This window comes from Micropterus dolomieu, linkage group LG22 (assembly GCF_021292245.1).
Source record: "Micropterus dolomieu isolate WLL.071019.BEF.003 ecotype Adirondacks linkage group LG22, ASM2129224v1, whole genome shotgun sequence".
Classification (NCBI taxonomy): Eukaryota; Metazoa; Chordata; class Actinopteri; order Centrarchiformes; family Centrarchidae; genus Micropterus; species Micropterus dolomieu.
In genome coordinates this window covers 16,067,690-16,086,618 of record NC_060171.1, presented here as the reverse complement: position 1 = coordinate 16,086,618, position 18,929 = coordinate 16,067,690, and the positions used below count along the sequence as shown (strand labels likewise).

At 42.0% G+C, this 18,929-nt stretch overlaps 1 protein-coding gene across 2 annotated transcripts; it reads right to left on the bottom strand.

Moving 5' to 3' along the window:
- Positions 1-898: 898 nt before the first annotated feature.
- Positions 899-9,842, bottom strand: LOC123962069 (circadian-associated transcriptional repressor). Of its 2 annotated transcripts, none has more exons than XM_046037968.1 (6): positions 9,687-9,842; positions 7,070-7,529; positions 6,604-6,679; positions 5,817-5,895; positions 3,847-3,973; positions 899-2,487 (listed from the first exon to the last, which is right to left on the bottom strand). In XM_046037968.1, exons 2-6 carry the CDS (start codon positions 7,487-7,489, stop codon positions 2,095-2,097), a joined length of 1,095 nt encoding a protein of 364 aa, XP_045893924.1. In that variant the 5' UTR covers positions 7,490-7,529; positions 9,687-9,842; the 3' UTR covers positions 899-2,094. The 2 variants fall into 2 exon arrangements, with proteins under 2 accessions (XP_045893924.1, XP_045893925.1); XM_046037969.1 differs by having other exon boundaries at positions 899-2,482; positions 3,848-3,973.
- Between the last annotated feature and the right edge of the window lie 9,087 nt (positions 9,843-18,929).

The following is an 18,929-nucleotide window of genomic DNA, read 5'->3' as shown; positions in this document are numbered from 1 at the left end:
TTGTAGTTGGCAGAAATACTGTGCCTACTGCCATACAGCTCCAGGCAGTAGGAGTAGAAAATTGCATCCTGTATCACACAGAACTTTACAAAGTATATTTAACTACCACTAAAAGGTCATATAGTGCAATCATAATCTTCTCATTTTCTACAGTAGCCGGCTCATCGCTTTTTTCTGAAACAATTTGCAGAATTTTCAAATCCACCCAATATTTTACACATGCAAATGCATTCCAGTGATATATTTTTTCTTTACTAAAATTGATGCCTATATATCTATCACTATCGCTGTTATTATCATTCCATGAGTTGTAATTGTATGTGTAGTACATAGTTTTACCTCTGCTGGCTGGCTTTTCTGTAGTTACAGAAACTGAATGTATGAAGAGAGAAAAAACAACACCTTCCCTAACCATGCCAGCAACGCTTTGTGAGAAATGTGAAGTGATACTGAGCTGTTACATTTCAACGCACTTCTGTAAAAGCAAAAATTTCACTTTGTCTGTAAAGCAGAACTGAATTACTGAAAATTACATCCTGCCTTACAAACAATACATCTCATTATTCCTTCAGGAAGTGAGCTCCCTTTGAGGGTTGCTGGTCGTCTCACCCTATAATTGGTCTAACTGCGATATAAATCAGACAGCAACCTTTCTTTGGGGTTCTTGATGCTTAATTGAACTCGGTTGAGACTTAACAATGGGCTACTTCACAGATTCCTTTTACTGAGACAGTTGGTCTTTCCCCCTATGTCTTACCATTTTTGTGTTACTGCAAAGTGCTTCTGAATATTTCACTCAACATAAAGGTGAAAGAGCTGAAGAATGTGAGAAGAAGGATTCTCTACAAACTTCTACCAGCCTGTATTAGAAAATTCACAATAAAACAATCTGTAGCCATTTTGCATCAAACAAATATAACCACATTTATTTTGAAAGTATAAAAATTCACACTATAAAGGCCACTTTTCGGGGTAAATCGACAACCTTTCTGTAAGATCTACACAGAGAAATACCTTGTCCCTCTCTGCTGGTCAAACATACAGTCCAGTTCTGTGGCAAAATAAAAGAATTGTTCTACTCCACCACAGAAAGTAGTTGGCAAAGAGCTGAATAATTTACTCAATACAGGAAAATGGCAGGAGAGTGAGAATTCCTGATTTGTACATCCCACAGAGGAGCAGGTATTCTGAGCGGTTCTCTCTCGTTTTCAAACCGGCTTACAGGCACAGCTTGACGTTACAGGCACTGATTGCCTTCTACTGGGAGACTCAAAAAATAAATCTGCAGTTGACATTCTTTACAATGGCACCAGTCAGGCCACAAGAGCATCCCCACGGAGAGAGCATCCTCTGTTTGTACAAGCAGAACGAGTCATACTGCAGACCTCGCTGCCAGAGGCCGTTTGGCTCACTGCAGATCTGGTGAGGTGTCCAGACTTTGAGTGTAGCGTTCACATTCCTACTCACTAACTGTGACGTGGTGCCCACTGAGGTAGAACAGTTGTACCAAAAGACTTATTTATAAAGTATACAAATGAGTAACAGTCACATCAATAAACTTAAGAGTGGAGTCATGGGGGGGTGGGTGGGGGGGTATCATCACATTTCACCCACGTTTTCAGCACAACTATATGTGGACCACTGACATGTCTGGTTATCTGAAATTCTCCCTTCCAAACTACTCCTGCAATTATTTCCCTTTCAGGCATAATGGCGGTTTCACACATACTTAAACTGTATTATTGCATCTACAAGCCAGTGGGAACAATTCAGTTGTGAAATAACTCGCTCCGGTGATATCGGCATGTGAAATCTATCCTTCCCACTCTCACACACACTATTCAAGAGTGCAAACAAAAAAACAGAGATAAGTCAACAAAGTCGAACTAAAGAAGACACTTGTCATGTCAGAGGGGGCACATTGCCATACAGAAAGTACAACTTGTTCGTCGACACTCCTTCCACATTGAAGAGGAATCTGTGACATCCCTTTTGAAGGCTCCTGTCTCCCCGAAGGCTGGAATGGGCTAAGCAAGCAAGGGCTAGGCTGGGCTGTGCGGTGCTTACAGCTGGACATGCAGTCCTCCGTATGGACTAGGACCAGCTGTTGTCCATCAACCCCCCCGTCCCCTTGCGGGTGATGATGCTTTCTGTCGACTTAAGGAGCCTCTCTAGACAGGGTGCGTTGATTTTGCCCGGCGGGGGGCCTCTGGGCACCAAGTCTGTCTTAGTCTGACTGTCTGTGCTGGACGACACAGCACTGTCCTGCGTTAGGTCTCTGTCTCTGGGGGACAGCAGGTGCCTGGAGCCAGCCTGGGCCTGCTCTGTTGTTGGGGAGCAGATGGGTGACGTGTGGAGCCACTTCAGGTTACTGGCAGAGTAGGCTCCAGGAGGAGTGAGGTCGGTGACTCTCAGGGCTTTGGCGCCAGCTGGGAGATCACTAATGGTGACGGGGCTCACGTCTGCGGTGGTGCTCAATGGCGATAGCTGTTGTGAAAGAAAGAAACACAGTTTAACTTCATTTATTTTTTCATTTATCATTCCGGGACAATGTCTGTTGATCAAGTGAGCCAGGGTTCTCACAGAAGGCAAATTCTGTTCATATATATATATATATATATAACCTATAATATAACTTTTTTCTCTTTTAAAGCCACTGTGAAAAGGGTTTGAATATTTCCAACTCTGGTGCCCCCCAGTGGTAGTCCTGGGAATGCTAAGAAGAATAGGCTGAACGCAACATAAACTGCACCAATTTACACTGTCACCTTCCATTTTTTCTTTTCTAGTCTTCCTTTCTGTTTCTTTAAAACAAACTAGTACACAATCAGAATAATATGAAATAATAATAATAAATATTATAATCACATATAGAGTCTACACATTATGGCTTTAAACCAGCGACCATTTACCTTTTTGGCCCCTTGGAGGAAGCACAAAAGTTGTAAACACAAGATTGACATATTTTTTCACATGGCTAATTTGTTAGCAAACAGCTGCGTATTCAGCAGACTGAGCAATATTAGCATTTATTGGAAGATGTGTTTCTGGCCACCTGGCAAATTTAAATCCAATACTCACTCTCCTTCTAGCTATGTTGTGGTCTCTCACAACTCCTGAGAAAAACATCAGGCTCTTTAGAGGCTAACTGTTCCATTATGTTCACTAGGTAGTTGCTAACTTAATCAGTCTGCTGTTTGGTGTTAGGCAGGTAGGGCACACTGGGTTTATCAGAGCTGAAAAAAGCTGCCTGCTGTGGCGAAAACAACACTGATGAGAGAGACGAGACTGCGAGCTAAAAGAAGCTAAAATACTGCTGCAGAATTGGGTGATATTTCTCTGTTGATTTGTCACCATGTACGACCCTTTTCACCTCATGAATATTAATTTCATCCATTGTTAATAGAAAAATATTGATTGATTATAGCAACATTAACTAACAGTATGATCAGTTATATAAGCTCAAAACACTTTCTTTGTAATGACTGAAAAAAATGGCACATGAAAATCCTGTTTATGGGAGGGTGCCAGGATTAGCCACAGAAAAAAAATCCTCACCAATGAAATGCAAAGGAATGTTCCAGAGTATTCTGACCTTTCTTATCTCTTTAGGGACACTCCTCCAAAATTACCTTTTCTCCTCTGTCATTGTTCTTAACGAACCTGAGACTGCAGTAAAACCTCAGAAAAAATAGCTTTTAATGCTCCATTCCCTTTCCCAGACCTGTGATTAAATAATAATAAACATTTTAGCCTCTCTTTCACTGCGTCAACACCATATGTTCTTGGCAGCAGGCCTTGTCTATCTGTAGAGTTCTTACACAACAGTTCTGCTTTTAACTTTACCTTCGGTTTCTTGGTAGGAATGACTTCCTCTGTCTGGGTGGCAGCGAGTTGGTCTTGGAGTTTTACATTAGGGAACCAGCTCTTCAGCATTTCCTCCATTTTAAGAATGATATTAATATATTTCTCCCTGAAAAAGGGAAAGACGGAGAGGTGGAGAGAAAGAGGAATATTTACTTATGCCATGATGCGTGAATCTGAGTAATCTACCAAAAATCTCGCCAGCTTCTTCTCTGAAATCTTATCTCTCCATCAAGCTCACACAGGAAATACGCAATCTTAAACAGCAAGTCAACACTTACACTCACTTAGCAAAGCCTGTGCTCCATGTGTGTGGGGAGGAAATTGTCTTAAGTACATTTCTCACATGTTTTGAGCTCACACGTGGCCTGGTGTATAGCAGTTCTGCTCGCCTCTAAATATAAACACCAATGACTGTGTGTGTGAATGTCTCCAGCAGCGCCATTCTGAACATAAACTAGTCGTGGTGACGCAGTTCTCGTTAGAGATGGGCAGCAGAGAGCAGCATCCCATTAACTCTTACCCGTCAAAACCAGATGGTAGGTAGGGATTAGCCTGTGGCATATGATCAGGACCTTCCTGCTATACTCCATTCAGAGCATGTTAAATTCATGTGAAAGATTATCCGCAACAGTGACTGCTAAAAAAAAGTCACTTTGATCCTATCTGCCATTGTGTTGCTGCAGGGGCTGCCAGCTGGCAACACAGAGCAGGCACAGGGACAGAGTGAGGGAGGGAGGAGTTTAGTCCACCTTCCAGCCTCTGCCCCAGCAGTCTGCAGGGAGGCTGCCACACCCACTCTTTGTCTCCCATATGAAGGCAGCAGCTGGTGGGAGAGGGCTCCAATTAGTCTGTGCCAAACTCAGCAACATTTACTGCTTTGAATTCAGATTAAGGGGAACATGAAGCTGCTGTTTCATTTATAAACTTCCAATGGTATCATACTGTGTTGACATGATCATAATGTGCTATTATTCTTTACACATTGTTGACCTTTATAGCAGTAAAATTTATTTTATCATTTGGTTATCCAATTAACAGAAAATAGGTTGACAACAACTTTGATAAATGATAATCACTGGTTCTAGCATTTAGAATGTGATGTGCTTTTATATCAATGTAAATGGTTAGGTTTTTGACTGTGGGTTATTGACTGTTGGTAATTAATGATTTAAAGGAAATTGAAATCAAAAACCTTGCCAACTAAGCTATGGTTTTCATAGAGTTTTTGTTTCACACATGTGAAGGGTTTTCTGTCTATCGAAATGTCAAATAAATGGCACAGGACATCAGTTTTATTAGTCATTTTTCATATATGTTTTTTCATATCCATTTTTATCAAAAAATTTAAATATTGATACCATAAAATCAGAATTTGCTATTTTATGACGTAAAACGAATGTAAAACTTCAAAACATTTAAAAATGATTGTTTTACAGTGACTTTCTCCTTTAAATGGGTGATATCATACTTCATTATACCGTCAGGCCAGGGGACAGCTAATCAAGCAGTCACAAGTGTGCTGCTCCCAGTAGAGCCTGATACATTTTTAACAAGATGCCCAGCTATAGTGAGAACCAGCCATCTCCTCAGTAAATTTATCCTGAATGTGTGGGGGTAGCAGCTCCTCGCAGGGCAACCTGCTGTGAGCCATGTGTCACAGACATGTTGGATACCACTTTGACCCACAGACAGCAAACACAATTTCCAGCTACCGTAATTGTATGCTGGGATTGAATTTATTGTAATTGTGAATCTGATCGGACTGGAAGAAATCCAGTCTTTCAGTAAATACTTGCACAGACACAACACAGGTTGTGCAGAGCACATGTGCGTCCCAAAATGCGTTTGTGGCTACAATATCATACACAGGAGATGTACTGAATGTTATAAGATGATAGAGCTCATCGTTTGATGTACAACAGCATGTGGGCCACAATGAAGACACTTACCCCATGCAGGGGTTCTGCAGGACACCCATGATCCTCTGAATCCTGTCCATGGCCACACTCTCCTGGAAACTGCTGAGTCCTAGAAAAGAAGAAAGTTGTACCATGAGCCACAGGAACTGTGTTGACAGCAGGGCTGAGTCTGTGGAGCATATGGGTTGTGTGAAATGTGTGTGTGTGTGTGTGTGTGTGTGTGTGTGAGGGAACAGACTCCTTGCCTCTGTGGCCAGGAAGTGTTAGGTCACACAAGGTTTGGGTTTGACAAAGATCCCAAATGAAGCAGTTTTCAGAGCCTGTCTGAACATGGCACACCTTCCAGAGACCCTTATAATGCCTATCAGACGACTCACAAACAGCTGCTGCTTTGCTGGAGACTGTGGCACAATATGTTCTCACTCGCCTCTGCCAAGCAGCTAGGTTACAAAGTAGTCTGAAGTGTGACATTGCTCTTAAAAAACAACATTAAAATGTGTTTTTCTTAACTGCTTAGTGGACTTTTACCCTAAATGAGCCCGATTATAAAAGATACACACACACACGAAATACTTGATGTTACTTGATAGTCTTACAACAATACATGTTTCAGACATCTCGCTCTCAAATCTCAGGGACAAGTATTTCATAAAGAGTGGCACGCTGTCGATCCAGTCTTTTGCTGAGACACAAGTAAGACAGGAGCATGGAGAGACAGACGGAGAGACAGGGGTGCAGACTTAACTAAGAAACAATTGTGTTTAATAGAGATTTTTCTGAAGATAAAAACAGAAACGATATTAAATGTCCGACTTACGTTCTCTGTATCTCCCCGAACGAAGGCCACTCAAGATAGATGACAGCGGATGAATGTAGCATTGTAGCTCCATGCACTGAAAGAGAAAACAGATTAGTTTGTAGGTGATATCTCTGTCAAACCCCTTTTGAAAAGCTGATATCAAACCACCTTCCATAAACTGCTGTTCATTTTAATATAAAAGTTGCCCAGCATGATTTAGATAACCCCTGACTCCCCCTACTGTTGTGTTGATTGACTGAGTTTGACATATGACAGAATGACTCTAGTTGTTCAGAAAAGCATGACGAATTTTGTTTATAGAGTTACAGGGGAGTGTCATCTTTACTGGAAAATGTCATGCATTAGACACTGTAAAGCTAGCAGACGAGGGCGGACAATCTAGGTGATAGGGCATGCTCTAGTTTTGCTGACACTGTCAACCACCTCATGTGGGCAGGCAGGCATAAGTCACAGAGGTGCTCACCTTGCTGCTGAAAAATATTTTTTTCTCTGACACATTGGAAATGAGCTGCCGTTCCTTGTGACCCTCCTCTGTGGAGCTGTGAGGTCTCTTCAGTGCTTGCTGAGTGTTCTTGCCATTCGTTTTTTCTCCTTGTTGTGTACTACACAGTCCAATGGTGCTGTCCCATGTCTCCGTGCAGCTGGGGGGAGAGCCCCGACTGGAGGCCTCCCTGACCTCGCTCCAGTTACTGACGCCCTCCTTCACCTCGCTGCTCCGATGGCAGCTGCTGTCAGACGGGCCCAGGTGTGACGGGGCGCTGGGGGATGGAGGAGCCTCTGTCTGGCTGTGCTTTCTAGTACAGTCAGACTCCTGTTCGCTCTCGTTGTCCTCATTGTCACTAGCCAGCCAGTCAATGGAGTTGTCCGAATCTGTAGCAGACATCCTCGGCTGCAGACTCTAACTAGCACTGACCATCACTGACCTGACAGAGAGAAAGTCACGGTTACTATAAGTCAACAATACAGAAAGGCGTAAAAAACACCAGGTGCCACAGTGATGAAGATGAGATACTGTAGCTAAAAAGTAACAAATTCCAGTCATATAACAGATTAAATATATGTAAAAAAAAAAAAAAAAAATACCCTACTGAAGTATCCTTGGGCAAACACAGCAGGTTAGTAAAAACAAGCATGAATAAACACAGAGACACAGCAGAGCACTATGAGCAGATGGTGGCAGTGAGACCACAGTTGTTGAGACCACAGTGACCTGTTTGTTTTGCAGATGCAACACCTGAGCCAGTAAACACGGGCTAGCCACTATCAAAAGCAAACACCAGACACAGTGTCCACAGTGACACTGTGAAGTCCTCAAGCATTCAGCAACTTTGTCTCTCACAGTTACGGTCATCCACATCATGACGTCACACAAGAACAAATTTCGACATTTTACAATCAACCAGTTTCAACATTCAGGCTCCATCAGCTGGCCTGCCAGCTGCTACCATCACAGTCATTCATAAACATTGTTGGTGTGTTTATGCAAAGGGGGGCAGGGGTCTGCCACCATGACGACCAGTGCCTCAGACTGCAGACCTCCCATCCACACAAGTGACACATGTGGGGGGACTGGCACATCTCTCTAACATGTTTCCTGAGTTGTTACTAGATCAAAGCACAAGGATTATTTCTGGTGTTTTGACTGGTTAACGCCTGTCATGTTTCATGTCTCCAGTGAAATTTGAGGGTCGGAGAGTAATTGTCTCCCTAGTTCTTTGTCTCAAGATGACCACCTTCTGATCTTATTGTTAAAGAGGTTGGGTGGAGCAGAGATTTACTGATTTTACAAGCTCTAGCATAACACAAACAGAGAAGACCAAAAAAAAAGACATGCATGTTTCTGATTACAGGTTATAGAATGGCTTCTGGGTAGCAGAGACCACAGCTGACCAGTTTCATTGAAAACAAAAACGGTGTGCAAAGAAAATGTTTGCACAGTGGCTGGGCAGCCACACAACAGGGGGAACAGCTGTAAAATATACAATATCTACATATTGATAGCTTGGAATTATACAGTATCAAGATTCAAGATGTTAGGCATAAAAGATTTGATTAAACAAAAAAAAAAACGTCAGATGGGCCAAGTGGCCTATAAAGTTACACAAATGTCAAATATGTAGAACTAAATGTAGAACTCTCTCTCTCTCATAATATATATATATATATATATATATATATATATATATATATATATATATATATATATATATAATGTCTATATTACATAAAAACATATTTCCAATTTTCAATCTAATTGTAATACATTTTAATACATAATACGAATTAATCTTAATAAAGAAAGAACATTTTTGTTCAAGTGCAAAGTCAATCAAACTTTGTAGAATATTATATTGTATAACATGCATATATCATATCATATATGGTATAAAGTGAGTGCCATTACTTCATTTTAGCATTGATTTAATTTAATTCTGTTATAAAACAGCGTGCACATACCACACTCCGGGGCCTTTGAATGCACCACATGGGATTGCAATCTTACAGTGTTTTCAGTTTACAGAAATTCAGATAGCCGCGGTCCTACTTGGCTACTCGGCTTGTCTATGTCTCCATCTACCTGTGTAGGTGGGGCACATGATACCCACCACTTCACACATAGGCTGCACACTATAATTTTAAAAACCGGTGATAGACATGAATTATATGAGTAATCCCCTCATCCAGAGATCAAACATCTCTGCCTTTACCGAGAGAAAAGTAACAAAATGATAAAGTGAGTACGAACTCCGCCTAAATTCAGGTTTGAAATCAGTTGGGTAACGTTAACAGACACAATAGACTTCCTCATCAGTCATAGTAAATTTGGCAGCTTGCACTGTTAGATTATATAAAACGCACACAGGAATGATTATCATTGTCACGCCTTCATCTGTGACAGTATATCATTAATCCTTAAACACAAATAACTGTTTGCGTATTTGTCATCATCACGTCTGCGTCAAATTCCTGTGGATGATTTTTAAAATAATTTTAAAAACCATCATCACCTCCACTCACATACAACCAGTGATGTTTATCAGCATGGGCCTGGTGATTAAGATGAGATGCGGATAACGTACCTTCCCAGGATGGAGCGGCTGGTTAAACTCCCCGGTTGTTAGGCGGTAAATCCAGCAGTACTGTCGCGGGCAGAGAGCAGCTGATGTGTGCAGGACGTGCGGTGTGTGAGTGGTGAGACGGTACAGCCAGCGATCGGCCCGTGTTGCTTCTCCCAAGGCAACGTGTCTGGGAGGGCGGGATTAGCGGGCACCGGCTCTCCCATTTGCTCCTCCAACGCCCCCGACTGACAAATCGGCTTCTTCTCTCCGTGCAGCCGCGGAGCAATAGGCGAGCACGGTTTACATATGCAAATGACATGGAAATGACACAAACACGTGGACACGCGGATCGGTTTCATTTCAGAAGCTGGGGCGAAAAAGTCAATCCAGGGCTAGTATTGGTCATTCTCAAGGCATTCTTCCTCATTATATCATCTGGACGACGATGCCTGACGTGTGGCATGTCAGTAACCCGAGCAGCCTGGTTAAAAAGCGACGTCAGCAGTTTCAGCAGTTAGCTACTGTGATGGTTCATGTAGGAGTTTGCTCAAGGACACTCCAGCAGACTATATTGAACATGGACTGTCTGGCCACCTGGTCTAGACATTCATTTTCCTAAATTTAGTATAAGTGGTGAAGGAAGTATTTAGATCATTTAGGTCACTTATGTAAAAATCACATTAAAAATACTCAACAAACAACAACATGTGCTTAAATCATCAAAAGTAAAAAATATAATATAAACACATTAGACTGTGGTATAACATGTCACTGTTATATTATTATATCATTGGATCATTACTCTTGACAGTAATGTGAGCAGTAATGCTATAGCTGGCCATGGTGGAACTAATTTCAACTGCTTTAAATACTTTCTGTGTAACAGTGTATCATAATTTAAACACTTATAATATGTTTTGTATGTATAAGTAACTACTAAAAACACAATGGGTTAAAAAGTACAATAATACCCACTGAAAATGTTGTGGAGCTGAAGTATCAAATGGAAATACTCAAGGAAAGTATGCATTTCAACATTTTACTTGAGCAAATGTACTTATTTACTTTCTGACACTCGAGTTCATCTCTAAATTTGCAAGTATTTGAGTCCTGAGCAGTCTGTGAATTGTGAGTGATACATTAACATGAATTATGATCAAATCAATTAGTCATTATTTCATGGTGCTCATCTTTAGAAACTCCAGTCTTTAAAGCCTAATAAGTAAACTGTCTGTAATAGAAGATTGAACCGCATCTGCTTATTTGTTTTTTTGTTTATTTTGGACACACTGACGGTAAAGGCATGACTCAGAGGACCTCTGTTTGACTCTCTGAGAGGGTGGGATTAGGGAGCGCTCTGTCAGAGGCCAGACGAGGATCCTGAGCCTGGAGCCAGTGAGTCACGAACCCTCTCGCAGCAAACGTGATCACGTGCGTCTGGTTGACACCCACTCAAAAGGCATAACCAGCCTCCTCTCCTCGTCTCCCTCAGTTGGCAACGAGGACAAACAGAATTTGAAACAACACATTTCTTCAGAGTGAACAGGTCACATGTGAAAAGGCAATGTGAAATGTTTACAGAGCCAAAGACGCTGTCCAGACTGGGTGCAAATCTGTCTTGACATAAAATGTAGATGGACTTCTTGGACTGTCTTCTGTGCTCTCTATAATGAGCCTGTACCACGGTAATTAGACTTTAAGAGCATTTTGTGGTCAAGTGATCATAGAGGAGCGTATTTAGCTACTTATGATTTATGTGCTACTGTCAGAGTGAGGAGCAGGCAGGACAAGGGCACTGGCAGCGCAGGGTTCTAACTGACTTTAATCATATCCTGCTGTGAAGAATGCACTGCAAAGACACCAGAGCACCCATAAAGCCGGTTGAGGTGACACGCCTGCTGGCACAGTGAGCCACTAATGTTGAATTTTAATTGTTCTGCAAGACGCCGAGATCTTTTAAACATCCCATAAACACTCTCCCGTCGTTCTGCTCCCCAGGCCCAGATCCTCCGGCGACCCCAGACTTTGTGACAACTGAGAGCTTCCCACAGATTCCCAGCAAACTCTCATTTCCTTTTTTTGTCTTCAAGGCTTCCATGTTGCTGTGGAGAGTACATCACATCCCCTTCAAAGTACAGGAAACAGACATCCAAATTATATATTTTTTTTTTGGACCAAGGAAATATTTCAAGCACATGCATGCACTAGGCCTACTTCAAACTGCACGGGCACAGTATGAAAGGTGAAAACAGTGTCTGCATTTATATAAGTAACAGATTAGCGCATCTACTCTATCGTCTCTTGCTGAAAGTGATTTTCAGTGTTTAATTGGAGATTGTTTACTGAATATTTCAGTAAATCTTCTGAGTGATCTCCGGGAATGTTTATGTATTAACAATAATCCGGCTCCAATCAGTTGCTCTGCAATTTGTCATCCACATAAAGAACAACGGCAGCAATTTTGCCATCTCCTCACAAAGGGAAGTCTTTTATCAGCGCGTTCTCCTGTCAGAAGCCGAGATGAGTCACACAAACACAAAACTGGCACTGTTGTTTTCAATTTGTCAGAGAGGCTGGCTGATTCTGTATCCAACAGAAACTGGATGTCTCCTGCTCTCATTCATAAAAAATAAAAGCCAAATCAGGGCCTCACGCCCACTTTATTATAGGGCATACACGGAACATCTGCCTTATGCCGTAACTTTTAGAAGCACATGTGCGTGGGTGACCATCAGTGCCACACCTCATCCTATGGGCCGAGAAAGTTTGGAAGCCCTGTGGCCTGTTGGGGGTTTCATGCATGTGTGTACAGTTTAGTGTGAGACATTGCAAAATCTGTTTCTCATTTTCAGACAAGATGACGTGTCTAACGCAATAGCTAGCCACTGAATACACTCACTGGAGTGTGAAGGGCTCGCTGATAGCCTCAGTTGACCCTCGTCTCACATGCATCGTGTAAAGTGAGAGAACGTGTGCTTACCTGCAAGTATGCTGCAAGGGGATAGGGGTGTAAATGTGAGAGTGTTTGGGTGCTGCTGGCAGCGGCACATGTTTGTGTGTGTCTTGTCTTACTAGCAGCTGTCCCCTGCAATGAGCTGTGTATATGACTCAGCTCCGTGTACCCTGGCTTTAGGCCATATGCTGTCCTGAATCCAAATCTGGACCTTATAGTGACGTGTGTGTGTGTGTGTCTTACCATGTCTGTGTGTGTGTGTGTGTGTGTGTGTGTGCAGCATTTACACTGTGCAGCGTGTCGCTAAATTGGGACACCAATCAGCAGGCTTTCCACAGAATTGTTCACATTATAGCTGCTCGCCACTAAAAGCCAGATTGTAACCGAGGCCCAGGTTTTGGTTTGAGCTCGGAGGGAGGAGATGGAGGAGAAGACCGACTGGAATGTTCATAACTGTGTTAACGACAATTAAAGCCACTGCGAGGACCACAAATGTAAACACAAACATGTGAGCCATGATGACGGTGTGGATCAGAACTTAAAGACACATGCGTTGCAGGGGCACAATTTATAGCATCATTTGTCCTGCAAAGTGTAAAGCCTTGGACAAGCCTTCTCTCATCTTTCGAAATATAAATTGCACTCATCAATCTATTTGAAACAGAACTTTGTAGCTTGGATCTAAGCCTCAAAGTTTTTAAGCACACAAAACACTCCAAATGCCCTTGTTTCATGCTGGCCTCCACATAATGTTCCACATGACAGAAAACCTGAACTCATCATGGACTGAATCTAAACAAGTGTTTCTTGCATAATGTAGGGCAAAGCGTCACTGAGTCTGTAACTCTTGTTAAACGTGGTAAGAAAACATGTCTTCCACTTTTCACTAGTGCAGCTCACACCTACAGATATGTCATCCTGTTACAGTAAATGCTAGTTCTGCAGAGTTAACCCCACCCACACACCAGAAATGTGACTGCTCGTAGTGCGGGCACGCAGCAGCTGTAGTGGTGTGGGCGCGCGCGCGCGCGTGTGTGTGTGTGTGGAAGGGGGGTGATACTGGATGCATTTTTGTGACTTTAAAGGGCTGGACTTCCGGCACCCCTTCATGTACCCTCCCTCTCCCTTTGTGGCTTCTCCCCGGTCCAACTCCACTCAGTCACATGCGCTTCACTCAGAGAGAAAGCTCTCTGACCATTTTCCACACACAGTTCACATGCAAGCAGTTGAGAATGTCTGGCAGCGAATCACTCTCAAATCTGTGTGTGTGTGTGTGTGTGTGTGTGTGTGTGTGTTTATACTCTCTCTGCAACGTCTGAACGGCTGCCAGAGCAGCTCAAACGACAGTGGGATATCTATCTGCAGGGCTGAACATTACATGTGACTGGGGTATATTTTAACTGGGTTATGTAAGTGCTCCAGCCTGCGCTCTCCACGCACAGATGAGGAGGGCTGAGCATGATGCAGAGGACTGTGAGCTCACCACAAGCACTGCCTTCGCAACACATTGAATAATTCCTTCACTCGGCTAGTTCCAATGCATATTTCACAGAAACTGACTTTTCAGTATCGGTTTCCACTTCAAAAAGTCCTTTTGAGATCGACTCTACTCTCTTGTGATTCATAGTTATTGCAGCTTATCTTTGCCATCAGCAAATGTGTTCACATTGATTTCTGATGATGTAACATTTTGAGCTAGTAGTAGTGTAACATAATCTTAACATGAAGGTTAGAGTTACATAAGGGGATTTGTGAGATTGATTGAAAAAATACAAAGGAGTCAAAAAAGTGAACCTCACACACGCACAGCTCTACTCACACTTTTTCTGTCAGGGGAGATTTATCTGAGGGTTATGATCATGTGGCATGAAATAAGCAGATAACTGGGTAGTCATTACATGTTGACGTGATACAGACACTTCTTGAGAGGTTGATGAAGTCTTTTCTTGAGGCTCCCCGTAGAGAGCTGTTGGAGATTGCTGACAACAGGCTAGCCGCCAAATCTATGTCCAATGCCGAACTACCCACGCTCCCTCTGCTAGCACTTTTATGGGATCATTATGTGGGCGTTTTAGTGTGAGATCCTATCTAGAAGTGATGCGATATGGGCTGATAATTTCTTAGTAGGCAAGCATCCAGTCCTCACTTGGAGAGGAGCTGATGATCACAGCGCTTTCACATGCCAGAGCAGAGTTTTGACCTGAGACGTGCACTTCCCGAATGACAAACGCCATTATTTTAGGACTATCGTAAACCTCAGATGCACAGGGTCACCTAAGATATCTTTTGTTTGTTTCTTATCATGCTTTATTTATTCTGTCTACGTTGCTTCACCTGATCCGTTTCATGAGCAAAGTCAAATTTGGGTTTAATGAACCTGTATGCGTTGTGAATTACAGAAACCCAAAATTATGCAATGCCTGCTTGTCCTTGGTTGTGTAATTGTGTGAAGACACCAAATTTTCAGATGTTGAAAATATTAACATATCTTCACACAATCATTTGTTGTTGTTTTTTTATTTTCTTCTATTTTTTGTCACCGTCTTGTGCTTTGGAGAAACACTTCTATAGCAATAAACGTGGCAGTTACAGACAGACACACGGGAGCTGTGCCATGAATAAGCTCTGAACTTGTTGTAATCTAAGGTTTCTTTTGACAATCTATTAATTAGCCAATTATTTTCTCAATTAATTGTTTAGTCTATAAAACATCAACAACAGAAAATTGGGGGGCCCTTATCCAGGATGCAGAATTTCAGAGTGCAGTTTTACTTTGCCTCATAGCCATACCTCAGAGTAGCACACACGCATTAGTCACCCATTCAGAGTTACTTTACAGTGTGGTTAAAGAGTCAGTCCTCAGAAATTTCCACCCAGAACATATCTTTAATAGCGGGGGCTGTTTGTGGCGAGCACGTGTCCTTGGCCCTGCCCCAGGTGTGAGGTTTCTGCTTTCCTTACCAATAGGAACAGAAACCCTTCAACGTGGGCTTAATGGTTTTTTTTCTTTATCATTATGCTGCTGCTGCAGTCATACACTTGCATAACGTTGTGAGGCCCACATTAGGACCACGGCTCTTTTGTTTGGATGTCATCCCAACTTTTTTTAAATGAAAAAGTACCTGGCATTTCTCCAGCCTTCTTCTGAAGAGCAGTGCTGAGATTCAACAGGGGCCACAAAGAGGAGTTTGCTTCTACTCCACCACATCTTTGAAACAGAAACACAAGATGGCACTTTAAGTGGTGACTGTACCCTATACTTAGCAATAGGACAACAAATGGACCTGCTCTTATGCATGAGCTGAAATGAGGCCATACACGTCTACATGTCTTTCAAATCTCAACAACAGACATTTACAGTAAAGCCTTCCTGCATAATAACATGCACACTGAGTATTCAAAGTCATTTAAAATCCTCTGCCTTCACGGGAAAATGTTTACCGGTGAAGTGGGGATGAGGCTGAATTAATGCAACAAAACGATTCTGATTTGAGTTAGTGGTTCGCATGAGGTAGTGAGGTAGGTGATTCTCATGAGAGAGCTGGACAGTGAGAGAAAAGCCTGGAGGGTGAGGTTAGATAAGACGAGGGGGAGGACAGGTGTCAAAGTGTGCTTGCTACTGAAAGTATATGTGGAAGAAGCATGAAGGACCTGAGGGACTGAGGGTCTGACTTGCTGCTGTGGTGTCCAGAGATCGCCCCGTTGTAGCTCTGTGCTTATTCTGGCATACACGTGACATTCTCTCTCTCTCATTCCCCTGCCCCCAACTTTCTCTCTTACACAAACACAAACACACACACACACACACACACACACACACACACACACACACACCTCTTCTAACACTCTACATACAGAACACTGATCTTGTTCCTGCCCCCTCACTAGCCTTTCTCACATTTGTACATTCCCTTTCCTAATTCCTTCAGTGATCTTCCAGTCACCTCAGCCATTTTTGCCCATCATTGCATCATCCAATCTTACCCCGAAGTACACACATGTGCAAACAGCCGCATCCTTCCTTCATGTGATTTTCAGCATGATGACTTCATAGAATGAAGCCTCTGCTCCCAGTATTTGATCTGCATTTGAAAATTCAGCATGCAAAGGAAAGCTTGATTCACAGCCTTTCTTGCAATTTCCCTTTTGAGGTACATTTAGTACAACCTGAAGGGCTGGATGATTCAGATAGCAATTTCTGCTGCAGCTGCTGCTAGCTAATATAATAAAAAAAAATTGTCATCTTTATTTAGTCAAAGTGTCTGCTGTTGGCTTTAACTTTATTTTTAGAAAAATCAGAACTCATTACACCAAATTCAGTTGTCTGCTTTTTATTTTATTTTTTTAAGATTTACACAAACATCAATAAATTAATCTGCCATGACTCCATCTGCATGTCAAATGGAAGCATGGAAGGATGAATGGATGGAACAACTAAACAGTGTTTACTTAGTCGTGGGAATCGCCATAATCCTGTCACACTAACTTTAATGACAATGTAAATATTTGAGCAGATGTTGGATATTACATTCATAATACACAGCCTACACCAGTCACATGCTTCCAGGACACTTACTGTACTTATGAAGAAGTTAAAGGAAGGTATTAAAACAAAAGAACATTTGAAATAAGGGAACAGTAAGATGTTGCTAATGCTTACTTCAGAGTTTTTATTGGTGTTTTGCCTCAATTTCAGGGTCTTACTAAATTAGTGATTGTTAATTGAAAAATTATTTTGCCACACTCCATCTTTGGGTGTAATTAATCTTTGTTCTATTTTGACTAGCTTACCACTGATTTATGTTACATGTTCACATGTGCATTAAAGGCAGGACCAAAGAAAAAAACATGATTAATTGTCATATTTAAAGAGCAATCTTAAACTTTATTTTACTCCATAATATATTTATACAGATTATGGAGGCCCTAGACCAGTGATACTCAATTTTTCAAGTTTACTCTCAAGTTACTCAAGTTTAGTGGGCCAGATGGGGGGCCAGGTGGCCTGTTGACCATTTTCTAATTCACAATGAAAATAAACTGATTCATACTGGGATTTGTATACCAATTAGTAAATGTTCACTAATGTCCCTTGGCTGTTATTTGGGAAGTTGCATATTAGCCTATCAGCAATCTGTGCACAAACGGTTGATTTCTGCAAAACGTTCACCTACACCTGACCCGCGTGCCACAAGTGTGGCCTCAGGCCTTCCTGCCAAAAGGCCTTTCTAACACGTGGTTAACGTAAGTTTGGTTAGGTTTAGTGGCCTATGAACTAGGTGTGGAAAGTGTGGGGTGATCCAGGTTGTCTGGTGAGGAACAGTTGCGTGTGTTTACTCCTCCATCTCTCCAGAGACATTAACTAGGTCAAGCGCAAATTAATCTGCCAACAGTCTAAAGAGTAGTGGTGACAGGGGTAGGGAGGGAGTTGGTGGAGCAGGGATTCTCTGGACTTTGACAAATCTCATAGTCAGGATGAAACTCCTATACCTAATTTTAGCTCAAACCTCCCCATGGCTCATTAACTTTCCAAGGAGGAATGAATTCATGCAGCATAGGTTGGAGCCCAGCTCAGCGGGATCTTGGTTAAACAGTTTAATGGTCAAATGGCTAATTATGTATAGTCACAATCTAAGCCAATCAAGGACACTCGATATTACTGCATTAAAACCATGTTTTCTGTTCCCCTAAAAGCACAATGTATGTTTTTGTGCATGTGAATCTACTACTACTGGTGATTTCATACTGTGTTGGCGGGAGTTCAACTGAGTTAAGCCCACCTACTCTGTGGTATTTTCGTTTAGTCAATAAAACAAGACCTTGTGGTGAGACTGTGGGTTAATTTTTTTCCAGATACAGCTTCTCAACTTCCTCTGTTTCTGCCATCGTGATAGTATTCCCCTTTGTAAATGACAAGACAATGAAATAGCAAGGCACATTTTAAAACAATACAGAAAGAACAACAGCAGTATGTTGCATATTTAAACAATGTTCTAATACATTAGGAACATGCAAAGGAAACCATATAATTATGTAAGGGGCCATTACATTACATTACATGACGTAATGGAAACGAACATACATTTTTTACATTATGGAACGTATACCTTAGACACATGGGTATGGTGGTAAAAGAGTGTGGATGAAAGGGAAATAGCCTCAAAACATAACTAAGCAAAATGATTTCCGCCAAATGTTTTAGGCTAAGTCACTCACCCTTTCCACAAGGTCAGTAGGTTCAGGGTGTCACAGATGGCTGAGCCCAGGAGCCCAGGAGCTGGTATTACTTAGCAAAAAGAAACAGCGAGGGG